Source organism: Lemur catta, chromosome 2 (genome assembly GCF_020740605.2).
Source record: "Lemur catta isolate mLemCat1 chromosome 2, mLemCat1.pri, whole genome shotgun sequence".
Classification (NCBI taxonomy): Eukaryota; Metazoa; Chordata; class Mammalia; order Primates; family Lemuridae; genus Lemur; species Lemur catta.
The window spans coordinates 99,799,372-99,816,375 of NC_059129.1; the positions used below are offsets into that span (position 1 = coordinate 99,799,372).

The 17,004-nt window shown below is 39.4% G+C and overlaps 1 protein-coding gene across 1 annotated transcript in view; it reads left to right on the top strand.

Moving 5' to 3' along the window:
• Positions 1–324: 324 nt before the first annotated feature.
• The window catches only part of CRYBG1 (crystallin beta-gamma domain containing 1), a 47,678-nt gene continuing 30,998 nt past the window's right edge, over positions 325–17,004 (top strand). Inside the window, exons 1-6 of the mRNA XM_045544108.1 lie at positions 325–1,029; positions 6,429–8,760; positions 11,365–11,412; positions 11,500–11,618; positions 13,521–13,686; positions 16,041–16,180. Of these exons, the coding sequence (XP_045400064.1) occupies positions 359–1,029; positions 6,429–8,760; positions 11,365–11,412; positions 11,500–11,618; positions 13,521–13,686; positions 16,041–16,180 (3,476 nt within the window). The 5' untranslated portion in view covers positions 325–358. The remainder of the gene's footprint in view (positions 1,030–6,428; positions 8,761–11,364; positions 11,413–11,499; positions 11,619–13,520; positions 13,687–16,040; positions 16,181–17,004) is intronic.

Below are 17,004 nucleotides of genomic sequence, written 5' to 3' on the forward strand. Positions count from 1 at the left end.
GCTGGGGTCGCCCGTCCGGGAGCTGCCGGCAGAAGGACTAGGCGAGGCCCCTGACGGAGTCCCCAGCCTGCGTGCCGGAGGAGGCTCTCTGGGGCCCCTAGACGCGCGCAGCCAGCCCCCCGAGGACGCATCTGCTCCGACAGGTGACTCTCCAGCCAAGCACGCCGAGAATAGGGGCGGCTCGGGGCAGGCCAACGGCACAGCCCGGCCCGAAAGGCGCGATTCCCAGCCGGGCGACCGCCCTCATCCCGCTAAAGTGTTGACTTTGGACATCTACTTAAGTAAGACTGAAGTGGAGCAGGTGGACGAGCCGGTCGTGATTACTGCCAGGGCAGAAGATTGCGGCGACTGGGACGACATGGAGAAGAGGTCGAGCGGTCGCAGGTCTGGGAAGCGGAGGAAGTCGCAGAAATCCACCGACTCCCCCGGTGCAGAAGTCGAGCTGCCCGAGAGCACGGCGAGGGACGACGCGGTGTTCGACGACGAGGTGGCGCCAAACCCGGCCAAGGACAGCGTCTCCGCCGAAAAGAAAGTGAAATCTCCGCGGGCGGCCCCTGACGGGGGCGTTGCCTCCGCCGCGAGTCCGGAGTCCAAACCCAGCCCCGGCCCCAGAGGGCAGCTACGGGGGGAGTCGGAGCGGAGCAAACAGCCGCTCCCGACCTCGTCCCCCACCAAGAGGAAGGGCAGGAACCGCGCCCCCGAGGCCGTGCCCACCCCGCCCGCCAGCGGCCCGCGGGTTCCGGGCAGGGAGTCCCAAGGCACCAAGGGCGCGGCGGCCGAGAGCGGGGAGGAGGCGGCGCGGGTCGTCCCCCGCGAGCTCACGGTCAGGAGCAGCTCGCTGCTGCCGGAGATCAAGCCCGAGCACAAGCGGGGCCCTCTGCCCAACCACTTCGACGGCCGGGCGGAGGGAGGTCGAAGCAAAGAGCTGGGCAGATCGGCAGGAGCCTCTGGAGCTGCTGACGCCGACGGCTTGAAGCCCAGGAACCATTTCGGTGCGGGCAGGTCCACGGTGACTACCAAAGTGACCCTGTAAGTAGCTGCGGAATGGGTCCGGGCCGAGTGTGGCAGACGCGCTGGGGCGCCGCTCTGAGAGGCTCGGGGTCTTCCATTTGTGGAAGAAATGACTGTGCACAGAATTGCCTCCATGTGTTGAACTTAGTGAAGGGCCAGTCTACACAGTTAACAGTTACACATGTGGCTGCCGCCTCGGTTAATTCCTATGTTAATATATGATTTAAGTAAAAACAGGATATCCCTTGAGGCTCAGTGCTTACGTATAGAAATAAGACTTCGTGGCTTGACACGGGTTAATTCTTTTTTCATTCAAGATGTACACGTGTGTTCCAGAGTAGGACGTTCTTAAAACACACATGCGTTGAATTTCAAAACTTGGAGCAAACACTGATATATACGTATGTTCTGTATGACCCAGTAGCTTTGACATGTGTGAGTTTAAGAGAATTCACAGAACCTTTTATGGAACTTAGTGCATTATTGGCCTAAAGCTTTTAAAAAAAAAGCCCCCCATACGATTATCTTGGTTGCTGCTTTCCCTTTATAATGTTAGGCAATCTGGTGATATTTTTGCCTCCAGGTTGAAAAGTAGTTTTAAGTTATTGCAATGGAGAAATATCAGTGTTCTTACTGGCAGATTATTTGCTAGGTGATAGGACACAAAACAACAGACTGTGACTACTGTTAAGTTTATTGATTTTACAAATATTTATTGAGTACCTTCTGTATGTGGTATTGTGTTAGGTACTATGGGGAGAAAAAAACTACATCGATGATTCAACTGTTGCCCTTGAAAATTTTATGGCCCCTTCTGGCATACAAGAAACACACAAATCAAGTAACAATATGAGGTGATATCTGATTAAACTGCCAAATGGTTGTTACCATCTGTAAAGGCTGGGGAAGTGGAAGGGAGGAAGAATCACTGTGCCCTAATGATAAATGTCGTTTGTGTAGGTGGACAGAAGAGGGAGGGCGCTATAAAACTGTTAAGAACCTCCTGGCCGGGCGTGGTGGCTCACGCCTGTAATCCTAGCACTCTGGAAGGCCAAGGCGGGTGGATCCCTTGAGGTCAGGAGTTCGAGACCAGCCTGAGCAAGAGCGAGACCCTGTCTCTACTAAAAATAGAAAGAAATTATATGAACAACTAAAAATATATAGAAAAAATTAGCCAGGCATGGTGGTGCATGCCTGTAGTCCCAGCTACTCGGGAGGCTGAGGCAATAGGATCGCTTGAGCCCAGGAGTTTGAGGTTGCTGTGAGGTAGGCTGACGCCACGGCACTCACTCTAGCCCAGGCAATAGAGTGAGACTCTGTCTCAAAAAAAAAAAAAAAAAAGAACCTCCCTTCCCACACTCCTGCTCCCCATTCACCAGTTAGTACAGATGAAAATGATTAAACACTCACGTTTTTCCTACACTCACACATGTGAATTTAACAAATGTTAAAAGAGCTGGTATTTTCACAACATTATCATTCTTGAAGTAAATGGTTTCCTTCTATTTGATTTCTTGGATAAGTAAGCTTCAGAATAGGAGGTCTGTTTGGTAAACACTTGAGAGGAAAATGTGCTTAATGAATAACGTGAACTACCTCACCAGCTGTCAACCTAGAGATCTTTGATAGAGTCAGCTATTTATTCTGCCATGGTAGCATTGTAGAAATAACCTGAGTGTATGATGCCCATTATTTGTAGAAGACCAGTGTGACTGAAAGCTGAAACCTCGTAAGTGTGAGCCTTAGAGAAACGTTGCTGTGTACCTAATTCAGGACGCTTCACCTGTTTCCAATCAGAAGACACCGGTAGAAAAGCCAGAAACCTGTTAAGGAATAGGGTAAACAGGGAAGATGATCTTACGATGAAACATTTCTTCACGTGCTGTTTCCTATAGAACTAAATGAAATGTCTCTCAGTTCTGATTATTTTTTACCTAAAAATTTTCTTTACCACTCAGTTTATTTAATTTTGTTTTGCACAGTGCCTTGCACATGGTGAACTGGCAAATTATTGAAATGGAAAATTAATAATTTTTTCTAGTCCTTTGACCTATTTCTGATGGGTTTTTTTTAGACCCTTTAATTCTTCCTATGACTGTATTGCAAGTACAAATGTTAATCAGATTAATTTTTAAAACAATCTGAGATTGAAGAGTTAGAAAAACCATTTCATATTTCCTGAAAGATAGTGACTGTGAAGCAGCATGGTTTCTTTATGCTGCTAGAAAAATTCTTCCTTCGAGTTCTCTACCAAGTGCTGAAAGTTGAAATTCTTAAAATGGTACATTTAGAATAAGGAAAATTTTCCTCTTATAACTAGGGCCTTTGAGACTCTAGATTATTTTCCCCTGTCTCATTATAATGAAGGCATTACAACATGAATTATAGGAGCCTTCCTTTTAATCAGTCTGAAGTAGGTTAATTGTAGTGACTCTTGGTAGCAGAACTTAATAGCACAGAAAGTTTGGTTGTAAAATGTATTTTGATCTTGGTGTAAATCTTTAATGTGCAGATGTGTGTTTCCTGCCCTTAAGGTAACTTGTTGGCTAACCTGTAGCATTTTTTATTTACATCATAAGATACACTTTGATGTCTGAATTGAGTAGTTTCTTCAGCTGATTAGTGAGAATTTTTAAAAAGTATATTCTCTGATATGAGACCATCCCTCATTAATTGATAGTATATATAAGCTCTTTATCTGATCATCTCACTGATTTTATACTTTAATCTTTAAGGAAATGCTTATAAGTTCATCTTGCTTTCAAATTTAAGATATGGGCCTGTAATAAGGGAGGCTAGATATCTTATGGAGAGACTGGGGAAAGCAATGCCTGGGAGAAATTTATGAGCATAGATCAAATTTAGTATTTACATAAAATTTAAGATGATGAAAATAGGCTGGGTGAGGTAGCTCATGCCAGTAATCCTAGCACTCTGGGAGGCTGAGGCTGGAGGATTGCTTGAGGCCATGAGTTTGAGACCAGCCTGAGCAAGAGCGAAACTCTGTCTCTACAAGAAATGGAAAAATTATCTGGGCATAGTGGTGCGCTCCTGTAGTCCTAACTACTCAGGAGGCTGAGGCAGGAGGATTGCTTTAGCCTAGGAGTTTGAGGTTACAGTGAGATGTGATTGTGCCACTGCACTGTAGCCCAGGCAACAGAGTGAGATTCTGTACCAAAAAAAAAAAAAAAAAGATGAACATATGAATTCTCAGTGCTGCTTTTAGAGAGACTTGATAGTAACTAGCTCAGTCTTCCCATTTTATCTAGAAAGTGCCTTACCCGAAATCATACTGCCTGTCCCTTCCAGAAGCTTGTCAGGCCTAGCCTTCTTTTTTTTTTTTTTTTTTTTTTTTTGAGACAGAGTGTCGCTTTGTTGCCCTGGCTAGAGTGAGTGCCATGGCGTCAGCCTAGCTCACAGCAACCTCAAACTCCTGGGCTTAAGCGATCCTACTGCCTCAGCCTCCCGAGTAGCTGGGACTACAGGCATGGGCCACCATGCCCGGCTAATTTTTTTTCTATATATATATTTTAGTTGGCCAGATAATTTCTTTCTATTTTTAGTAGAGACGGGGTCTTGCTCTTGCTCAGGCTGGTCTCGAACTCCTGACCTCGAGCGATCCACCTGCCTCGGCCTCCCAGAGTGCTAGGATTACAGGCGTGAGCCACCGGCCCGGCCGGGCCTAGCCTTCTTGAAGGCCAAGTCCATGCTGTAGACAGCATTAGATTTCAGCGCTTCTCTGCTTTTGTGTTCTTATTATCAAGGTGGCCTCTAAAGTCTGATTACTTTCTTATAGAGCTCATGATAATTCCTTGACTTTTTAAATGATAAAGATGGAAAGAACCAGAGGAGCTCATTCAGGCGAGTCTAGTTTGGCCCCATCTGGGGAAGCAGAATAGTGTAGTGGTCAGGAGTATGGCACCTGAAACCAGAGTACCTGGCTTCAAGTCATGGCCTGTCACTCACTGCCTGTGTGGCCTCAGGGAAGTTACTTCTCTAAGCCTCAGCTTCCTCGTCTTAAAATAGAACGTATAAAGTTGTACATTAGGTAAGGCATAGGAAGCATTGCTCAAATGCTTGGCAGTCAGTGGCTGATGGTGGTTATTATTTATCTCTCTCGTCTTATAAACCACTAGACCAGTGGTTTAGACATTTTTTTTTAAGCTTTGGAAGCCTTTCTTCTGGTAAAGCTTATATAGAAGCAATATATAACACAGATAAGTGGGAGTGATTCTGGTTGAAAGGAGGGTGCACGGCCCCATCCTTTAGTCCCCACTATCCCCAACTGCAGCCCTTGAAGGGAACACCAAAGATTCCTTTGACCATAATTTGGGGGGGGGGCGGTAAAAATAACTCAGTTCTAAACCATGTAGTTTTTTCATAGATAGAGAAAGTGGAGTCCAGAGAGGGAAAGTAACTTACCAAGTTCACACAGATAATTAACATGACAGCCAGAACTGGCGCCAGCGAGTCAAACAGAGCACATCTTGTTTCTCTGAAAGAAAGCACTGTGTACATTCAAAGACTTATTATTTCCATCGGGGGGTAATTATACCCAAGAAATGTGACACAGAGGAGACTCTCTTTGCCCAAGAAGTGGTGACAAAACCAACAATTGAATAATTGATAAGTAAATTATGGTACAAACATGATGGACCTTTATGTAGCTTTAAGAAAACTTTTCAAACAAATTTTTTAGTATCCTGAAAAATGTTACCTACAAGGTTAAGTCATCTTATTGCCTAAAAAAATATAAGATACCAAACTCTATGAACAGAATAATCTCAGTTCTATTAAAAATATTTAATTATGCACATAAGACTGGAAATGTACTAAAATGTTAACAGGGCTGTCCTCTGGTAGGATTATAAGGTTTTTTATTTTCCAAATTTCTACAGTGAACACATTTATATAATCGGAGAAAAATTTTATGGGGGAAGGATAAGAGGAATAAAGTATCCAAAGAGGTCAATAATAGATGGATATTTTTTATAATCTAGGCTTTTGAGGTAATGTAAAAAAAAGTTATGATAAAATAAAAATACATACTTGATATTAGGGAAATCATTTACGTATTTAAAGTATGGGAATGCATTAAATATTTAAATCTGTTCTAATGTTCTTCAGGCTCTGAAATGTCTTCCAAGTCTCATGCCAAGCACTGTGCATACATATTAGGTACTCGGTAAACTTGTTAATGCCTCATCCCTAGAGTTACTTAGCTATATAATCTTGTCATCTTTCATACAAGCAAAATATCTATTAAAAATGCTTGATAGTGTACTTAGGATTGTTTAAAAATAGTTTCATTAAAAAACAAATGTTATGTACCAGGAAGATGTTTTGTAATAAATTGGTTTGTGTGTCCCACTTTTTAAAATTAGGTCAATAACTGTCTTACTGCTTTTTTCTCATAGCCCTGCCAAGCCCAAACATGTGGAACTAAATCTTAAAACCCCTAAGAATCTTGACAGCTTGGGAAATGAACATAATCCATTTAGCCAGCCAGTTCATAAAGGAAACACTGCCACTAAAATCTCCTTATTTGAAAACAAACGGGCAAATAATAGCCCAAGACACACTGACATTCGAAGCACGAGGAGCACGCCTGCCTCTAATAAAACATTTGTTGGAAGGGCGAAGCTGAATTTAGCTAAAAAAGCCAAAGAGATGGAGCAGCCTGAGAAGAAAGTAGTGCCAAACAGTCACCAGAACAGTGTGCTGGTGAAGGAAACCTCTGCAGAAGCCAAAGTTCCTCTCCCTGAAGAAGAGATTCCACCAGTGACCGGAGGAATGAAAGCAGTGCCTACTGAGGGTCAAGCTCTTGGTTCTCAGCCTAACCAAGGTGATAAAGCAGATGTGCAGACAGATGCTGGCTGTCCTTCAGAACCGGTGGCTACTGCTCTGATTCCTGTCAAGGACCATGAGCTCTTTAGAGAGGACGACTCAAAGACTGTTGACAGCAAAAGATGTGTACTTGAAGATGTGACTGATACAGCACAAGATGTCCCCACCATTGTTAATACCAAAGATTTACCTCCAACAGCCTTACCAAAGCCACAGGATGAATTTTCTGACTCACAGCCTCCAGCGGAGTCATCTAATGGGCCTTCTCTCTCACCGTCTGCACCCATTCCCGTGGATGTTCCCGAAGACTCATGTGTTCAATCTCCCATAAGCAATCTTCCGTGCACTGATCTAAAAGTGTCAGAAAACTGTATTTTGCCTGTGTCTCATCAGAATAATGAGAAAATGCCACCCTCCAAACTTGGAGGAGAAACAAGCCCTCCTTTGTCCACAGAGCCCAGTCCGGAGGCTGTGGGAAGTGAGGGTCCATCCAAGGTCCTGGTCCAGGTCAGGTCCTTTGTGCTCCCCGTGGAGAGCACCCAGGACGTGAGCTCCCACATCATCTCAGATAGCTCTGAAGTTAGAGAAATGCAGTTGCCAAGTTGTCACAATAATGAACTTGAGGTGGTTTCCGTTGCAAGCTGTGCTCCCCAGCAAGAGGAAGTAGTGGGCAATAAGAGCACATCACCCAAACACACTCATTGCAAAGCAGAACACGTGGCCAAATCTGTCCCGCAAGTCATGCCGTCAGAATCAGAGAGAACTCTGCCTATTCAGGCGCAAAGTCCAGGCAACAAAACACCCCTGACGACTGAATCCAGTCCCACCAACTCTCCCAACAGCAGAAATCATTTAGAAACTGCTCAAAAGCCAGATCAAAATGCTGTGAATGGCCAAAATAGCCCTGCCAGTCTTTTGAACGTTTCTGCTGATAGTGATGATAGTGTATTTGATTCTTCTTCTGATATGGAAAAATTCACTGAAATTATAAAAAAGATGGATAGTGCAGTTTGTGTGCCCCAGAAGAAAAAGAAGGCCAGGGTGCCCAACTCTCCTGCCCCTCACTTTGCCATGCCTCCAATTCATGAAGACAATTTAGAAAAGGTGTTAGATCCCAATGTGTTCACCTTTGGTTTGGGGAAGAAGAAGGAAAGCCAATCAGAAATGTCACCGGCTTTACATTTGATGCAGAACCTTGACACAAAATCCAAACTGAGACCCAAACGTGCATCCACCGAACAGAGTATTCTCTTCAAGTCCTTGCACACTAACACTAATGGGAAAAATGAAACTGTGGTGACTCCAGAAATAAATGACAAAGAGAACAGGGATATCACAAATGGTGGAGTTAAGAGATCGAGGCTAGAAAAAAGTACACTTTTTTCAAGCTTGTTGTCTTCCCTACCACAAGACAAAATCTTTTCTCCCTCTGTGACATCAGTCAATACTATGACCACAACTTTCAGCACTTCTCAGAACAGTTCCCTATCTCAGTCTTCGGTGCCACAGCCTGTGACTGAGGGTGCCCCGCCCTGTGGTTCAAACAAAGAAAAGCCAAATCTTCCACCCAGCAACTCCTTAAAGGTCTTTAACTTCGACTCATCAAATGCATCTCATTCAGGTTTGAAAAGTCCAAGCCACATGGAAAAATCCCTGCAAAAAGAGGAAGCCGAAGAAGATCTAGATTCAAGAAGCAACCTACACTTGCCAGAAACTAAATTTTCTGAATTTTCAAAACTGAAGAACAACGACAATACAGAAAAGGCAAATCATATTGAAAGTGTTTCAAAATCAAACTTGCCGAACTATGGAAACAGTGACACCGCCTTTGTGGGTCTTTTCAAATCAAGCCGGTTTGACCCAAGCATTTCTTTTTCTGGAATGTCGTTATCAGATACAATGGTAAGTAACTGCATATGATCATTTATTTGGGGTATTTATAAAGCGAGGGGAGAGACGGATGAGGAGCAACTCATGTTATTTGTTTAGAAATGGTTATGCTTATGTACGATAGTTTTCTATTTATTCATCACATATTTGAAAACCTGCTATGTACAGGGGTCTGTGAGGGTCCAGGAAAAAAGATATTAAGATTCTTCTCTCAAGGCATTTGTAGTCTAGCAGGGAGATTAAGCTACAGATATTTTAAGGCACCTGTGAATTTGTATGTTGTATCATGAAAGGTATAGATAAGGTGCTTTGAGAGTTCAGAGACAGACAAGATACTTTTTCTTATCTCTTCTGTATAAAAATGTTCAATACTATCCTTGGAATTTTGAAGATTTATGAAGCAGCCTCCTCTATTTGGAAAGGAAACTTTCCTAATTCCCTTTCTCACACTGTAAGATTCCCTTTCTTCCCCTAAGTAGCAATATGTGTTTATCCCATGCAATTGAGAAAGTATTTTCTCTTTGTTGAGAAACAATTTTAATTAGGGAAATAATTTTTTCCTGCAAAGTTATGGGGAGTAAAGAATTTTGGTTTCTGTTGGATCTTTCTTTTAATATAATAGAACAACAAAATATGATTTTGAGGAACAATTTTGATTTCTGCATCTTCTTTTATTTGACTGCCAGAAGTTGTTTTCTTTATTCAGTTTTTGGTGTGAGCTTGTCTTTTTGTTACCAAGTTTAATACTCAATGTTGAAGAAGGACAGTGAAAGAGGAAAGCAGAATATAAGATTTAGAGATCAGTTCTACCAGCCTGGACACCTGAGTGGAGCTCGTATTCTGGTGGCCACCCTGTGAACCGGCAAGTGCAGACCGTGATTCAGCACAGTTTTTCCAGACAGCAAATACCCTGCACCCTTCCTCATCTGTGCCTGGGACTGCAGCGTGTTTCAGTGTAGTGGGCCTTTGCTACAATCCTATCGTAGGATGTGATTTTGGAAGCTCTTTCAAAATATATAGTTGGGTTTCCAACAGAGGCGCAGATACCCTTTTCATGTAATTTCATAAACCCAGTGGGTTTCAAACTTTTTGGTCTTGGGACCCTTTTACATTTAAAAATTATTGGGAACTCCAAAGAGCTTTTGTTTATATGGGATATGCCTATCAGAATTTACTATATTAGAAATTAACACTGAGAAAATTGTAAAACACCAGAACACACAAGTGCACGTTCCATCAGCCGTCAGAGCAATGATGTCATCCCATGTCATGGAGCCTTACTCCACTGGACACCTGTGAGAGAAGATGGGAAAGGCAAATAACCTCTCCTTATTATAAAAATAGTTTTGACTTCCCTCGTGCACTCCCTGAAAGGACCTTGGGGAACTCCAGGGGCCTCTGGAACATACTTTGGCGACCACTGCTGTAAACAAATAAGACTGAATCAGCCTATAGTACTCAGACATCACGAAATTCCTAACTATTTCTCTCAAGCAGAAAATTTGCTCTAGTCTACTTTCCATTCATTATGGCTTTGTTCTTTTTAATTATTCTTAGATCATTTCTCTTATTTGACTACAGTCTGACAGAGTCTGACAACAGAATATACAGAGTTTCACTATGAAAACCAAGTTGAATGGTGTAAAAAGGAGAAACAAAATGCTTTATACTTTTTCTAGGCCTTTTTATGATTAAAAAAAATTTTATCTGTCTTTAGGGTCTGGGCTTTGAGTTTTGTTTTAAATCTTAGGCCTTTTCTTCAGTTTATCTATTTCTCAAGTGTATATATATATATATATATATATAAAAGAGTACATGCCATTTTGGTCTCTAATAACACTCTAGTGGAACCTTATGGGCTTGTGAGCATCTTACACTGTAGTATGATGAAAGAGCAATAGATCAAAGGCAGTTCTTAGAATAGGCATCCAGGTTGGCATTGAAAGTTGTCCATGTTTTGTAATATTTTTACATGTATAATTATTTTTATTATCTTATGCATTTCTAGTTTTACTGGTCTTGTCAGATAGTCTTGAAAATGATTAATTTTTGGAGCCATTTAAAAATATATTTGTCCATCAAAAAAAGGATTAAATATACCATATGGAATGTACATTGTGAAATATAACATAAACACTTTTATTTAGACTAGTAGTTATGTGATGGTAGATATTTCTATGAAAAAACATTGATAAATTTAGGTAGGGTATGTATATGAATACATAAAATTGATTCAACTCTTTCTAGGTAAGTAATATATTCTAATTTCTCTTTGAGATTATACTGAGATTATTTGAATTATAATCTCTTAGACCGGTTTTTATTATGTGAACTGACATAAAACATAGGTTTGACTTTTGAGCCCTGAATTTTCTAGTATTAGTGAAAATATCCTAGAAATTGAAATGGCTAATTCAGTTAGAGGGGAAAAAAAGCTCTTAATTTAGAAGTGTAAACTCAAAGAGTTTTAACAACTTTATTATAGATTAAGGTGGACATGTTTCAAAATTGATAAATTGTGAGATTAAATATGATCTACTTAAAGGATCATGGTGGAGAAAAGACTGTTATGGAAAGTTGTAATTATTTGTTGTGTTCTTGTTCATCTGATTACAGACTTTTAGAGGAAGTGTACAAAATAAACTCAATCCCCGACCTGGAAAGGTAAGATTATTTTCTATTTCTAGTCTCTATTTTATTTTGGTCTCATAGAGTACAACAAAATGTGCTGCCCCTTTCATTTTCTTGTAGGTAGTGATATACAGTGAACCCGATGTCTCTGAGAAGTGCATTGAAGTTTTCAGTGACATTCAGGATTGCAGTTCTTGGAACCTCTCCCCAGTGATACTCATAAAAGTTGTAAGAGGATGGTAAGAATGGCACTTCAAGTTCCTGACTTAACAGTGTTTGTGTTTTACATTCTTAATTACCTATTTGGTCCTCACTACTTATTTAAAATTATGCCTTTAGCAATGTAAAGTGCAGAAAATACTATTTATAGTAAAACAAGGAATTCGTATCTAAAAAATATGGTTTTTAATCATGTTTCTGATTGTAGGAGTGATACATGTTTATGGGAGAAAAATTGAGAAAGTGCAGTAAAACTAGCTTCTTTTCCCCACATAACATTGCTTTGGAGTAGTCATACATCTGGGTCCGTAATATACTTTTGGTTAATGAGTTTTAGATGAGGTTGATAAGAATTGCACTAGTCATGTTGCTAGGCCTGATGTGACTTTTTAAAAATCTATAAGGAAAGACATTTTTGCTAACTTTTTTGTGACAGTTCAGTGAAGGACTAACCTAAAATTTAATTTACTTTCCAATTTTTCAACAAAAGATAGTTTTGATAAAGAAACTGGTGAAAATATAAATACTTTGACAGTTTTTAAGATTGTTTACCAGCTTAATTGCCTCTTGAAAATGCACAGGAAGTTGAATAAAGGGCAAGTTAAAAAAAAAAACTAATTTGGCATAATACTTATCTTCAGTATCTATCTATAAACATTTTTGAAATAAAGAAGGTAGCATTCTAGATATTTATGGTTTAAAAAATTAGTTTTTATTTTGGTTGCCATTTGAATAAATATGTAACATCTTTCCTATTAGATTTTTAGGTATTTTAAGATATTTTTCTGTATGTTCAACATATTCATTAGAAAAACAGTTTACTTTTATTCTATAATTTGAAGACTGAGAATTGCACTAAAAACAAATTTTGTGACAATTTTAATAGAACAGTGCTTTTTCTGTTCTTTTGCAATTTTTGTTGGCTTTTTCTCAAAACCCTAAGCACTTATACTATCATGTTGACATGAGGTTCTTCTTTAGTGTTTGGCTGTTATTAGGAAGAATATTTAAAAAATGCTTCCCATTAACATGCTTGTAGTCTTTTGTGTCAGCATATCTGTTGATATGGCTGTGCTATGTAAGTGAAAATCCCTCTAAGAGAAATATTTTCTATATACATAAGGAGAAAAAAAAAACAACACCACTACAGTAAACACCCGTTTATCTGACTTACTATTTATAAGTCTCCACTAACTGGCAATTCCTTAGAACTGTGGTCCGCCGCCCCCTCCCCCCGCCAGGGGCCGTGGACCTGTACTGGTCAGTGGCCTGTTAGGCACTGGGCCACACAGCAGGAGGTGAGCAGCAGGTGGGCCCGTGAAGCTTCATCTATATTTACAGCCACTCCACATCGCTCGCATCATGTCATAAGCTCCAACTCCTGTCAGATCAGCGGTGTCATTAGATTGTGGTAGGAGCGTGAACCCCACTGTAAACTGCACATGTGAGGGATCTAGGTTGTGTACTCCTTATGAGAATCTCATGCCTGATGATCTGCTGGGGAGCGGCTGCAAATACAGATTATCATTAGCAGAGACGTTTGACTGCACAGTAAACGTAATGCACTTGACTCATCCTGAAACCATCCCCCACCCCACCACCCCGTCCATGGGAAAATTGTCTTCCATGAAATGTCCCTGGTGCCAAAAAGGTTGGGGACTGCTGCCTTAGAACATTAGTAGCTGTGTAACATTCATATTGATAACTGAAAGTTCTCTAACATCCTGATATAGTTCTTGAATTATCAGAGGCTTAATTATACCCAGTAAAGTTTTAGTGTTAGGGAGAGTTTATGCTATTTTAATTGCTAGAGCATTGATCACTAATATATACATATATAGTAGCAATTAGCCAGAATTTTCGAGTAATGACAACCTCTGTCACCAAGAGTGGCTAATGGTTTTGTTGTGTTTTATTCTTAGTTGGATTTTGTATGAGAAGCCAAATTTTGAAGGGCACTCTATCCCCTTGGAAGAAGGAGAACTGGAACTCTCTGATCTCTGGGGTATAGAAGAAATTTTGGAAAAGAATTGGGAAGGAGAGTCTGATAAGCCTGTGGTGATTGGTTCAATCAGACTTATGGTCCAGGTAGGTTGTGTTAAATTTGGGTTTCATTTATTCATTCAGCAAATACCTATTCATTCTTACTTTAAGGGGAATGTTCATTTTATGAAATAAGTGAGAAAAATATTTGGTATTTTATGGATATATTTCTGTGACTTAAGTATTTTTGTTCACTTTAAAGAATTAGAAACACTGTAATTGGTGAGATATTTTTCACAGTACATCCTTAAGGTAAATCTTTTGCTCCTGGCCTCCTATTCCCATCTCCTAAATGCGTTTTACTTATTAGTAACCTGGTGTTGATGAGTTCCATATGAACAGATTTTTCTTTTACTTAGTTTTTTTCATGAGTTCTGATTACCTTGAGTGGTTTATAGGCATTCTATTTTAGAAAAACAAATAATCTAAAAATAATTTAGTTGTCCAACTGTGGCGTTTCATGTGAGTTTATAAAATATTATTTGATATATTTGAGGCCACTTTATGGATTGGGCAAAATTTCTTGGTTTCTCATTTATTGATGAGGAAGGTGTTATCAGAGTCTTTCTTTGTGGCTATTGGGATTTGATGATTTGGGATTTACGTTTTAAAAATGTACGTACTGATGTCTTCCAACTAGAAAATGAAAATTCCAAGGTTTAATAGAGATGAGTGTCAAAGTGCAATAAAGAGAAAAGGAAGACTCTAAAATGAGATTAAGAATGAGTAATAGTTTTTGGCAGAGGAAAGAGTTACCTATTTCCTAGGTCAACATTTTTGAGTGACTTAGATGATAATTGGTTTTCTAAATGATTTATCTTTTAATGGCTTTAAGTACATAATGTGATAAGCCTAAGTAAGACAGGAGGAGCCATACTTCAAAATGTCCTCAGTAGTGGAATACTTTACCCAGATTTTTCATTTCTTGCTCAAATAATATTGGTAATAAAGCAATGTTTAAAAATATCTGAATCTCACCATCATGACATGTCTTCTCTTCATTTTTTGAATTCTCAACCCTTTCTTGGCCATATTCTAATCTGCTTTTTCTCTAGTTGTAAGACAATATTCTACTTTTTTGTTTTCTTTTTTTTTTTTTTTTTTTTTTACTTAACACTGTGGTTCACAATCCTTTTCTTTTTTCTCTCTGTACTACACTCCATTGGTAACATCTCTCCAGGATTTGCACCTGGGGGGAGATGTCAGAATCAGGTGGGATGAGGATCTGGGTACATTCAGGAAGGTGGGATAAGGAAAGTGTTATCTCTTGTTTCACCTGATAGTGGCAGACTTAATGTAGCAAATGCTTTTCATGTTATGCATAGTTTGGGTTTTAGCTGAGCCTCATATTCCATTGAAATGATGTGTTGTCATTGAGTACATAAATGAGGTACCATCATGTATTTATTATTTCTTCTTTCAGTTGATCTTAAGGTTGTTTCTAGTTTTTTACTATTTCAAATAATGCTTTGTGAACATTTTTGTACATTTAGTAGTTTATAATTTTATGATTTATTTCCTTGAATTAAATTTTTCTGAATAATGTTATGTTAAAGGGTATGGTTTATGGTTCCTGATATGTCATGAATTCTATTTTCTTTACTGATGGTGTGCATGGTTTCTTAAAAGATGAACCTTAAGTCACAACATATTAATATATTCAAGAGAGTCACCTTTTCAGTTCATTAAAGTTGCTCTTTTTGGTAATGTTTGAAAGAGCCTCGCCTGAACTAACCTAAGTGTTAATATTTCTTCTATACCTCAGTTCACTCAGTGTAGAAGATGTTTAGTAAATATTTGATTAACGCTTAGGCATGCAGCCAGGAGAGGCCTTTTGAAGAGTGATGGGCCATGAATATGTAGGACATGGAACAGTGACCAAAGTACAGAGATTTGTAAATCAGCATGAATGTGTGCTTTTGCCTTTATGACTTAGACGAAACCAACATCATAGAGAAATGTTTACTCAGAGTCAAGGAGAATTACAACAGAGTATATAGGCACAAAACAAAAGCTGAGGAAGACTACAAGTGCAGCCATTCTGCAGACTAGTCTGGAGTTGGATAGTTATATCAGAGCAAAGGAACCAAAACCCTTAAGGCCACGTGAGAAGGCGATAAAGAAATTTATTCCACAACTCCAATAAAATACATTTCTGAGGATCTTTGCTTGAATGTTAACACTGAGATATATGACTAAAGCAGTGTCTGCCTCGAAAGAGGCTTATTATTAATTCATGGATGAAAACAGAAAGGGATAAAATGGCAGGAGCTCTGTGAAATGTGTATCTAAAGCTGCTTTTAAATAGTTGCAAGAAAAAGAATAATGAGCTTACCATAGAGTTGAATACTTGGTATAATTGTTATTAAATACGTGTGCATGTATATATATTGTTTCAGGATTACAGAATTAGTCACATCGACTTATATACTGAACCAGAAGGGTTAGGACTCCTAAATTCCTACTTTGATGATACTGAAGAAATGCAGGGATTTGGTATAATGCAGAAGACTTGTTCCATTAAAGTACATCAGGGCATGTAAGTATTTTATTTCAAATGCAATTTTAGTGAAGCTTTCTTGTGAGTGCAGTACTGGAAAGAGAGGACTTAAGATATTTTGCCTCTAATTTGTTGTCCTCTTAAGTAATTACTGACTACAAGGTATATTTTTATAAGGCACATAAAATTCTGATTCTCTTGCACCTATATTACTATGATTCATCTCTCTTATAAACAATGATTTATTAAAGGAAATGTAGGGAAAAAATTACATTTTTAATGTGTGGCTTTCCTTATCACAGAGGAACCAGACTCATTCAAAGCTAAGTAACAGATCATACCTTCGTGGTAATTCAGAGGAAGTAATTCAAAGCATGTGCCCCTGATATTTCAGGTGGGATGGAAGCCAACACACATGGTACTTCCTTTAATATTTTCACACAATGCTGTCCCAAGCCCCTAGGATGTTGGTTTCACAAATCACAGGAAACAGCAAGAATATTTTGAAGGAAATGGGAATATGTCAGATGGGGAAGAAATTAGGATAGAAAGTGCAGACTACAGTACTAAAGAAGGTGGTCTCTAAAGTGGAGTGCATAGCCCAGGGCATATGAAAGACGTACCCTGAGATGCAGGGAAAAAAAAAAAACCACTAAACCTTCTTTAGATTTTACTTAAAATCTCTACCTCTTAGGATTTTATTTTTTTGTATTTTTCTCATATGCATAATATATTAGTTCAATGATAATGTGTACAATTTATAAATATCCGTATATTCAGAGAATGTTCAGATGTTTTTACTAATGGGGTACACAGTTTTAAAAAAGTTTAGAGTCTCAGTAAAATGAGATAGAATATCTCCG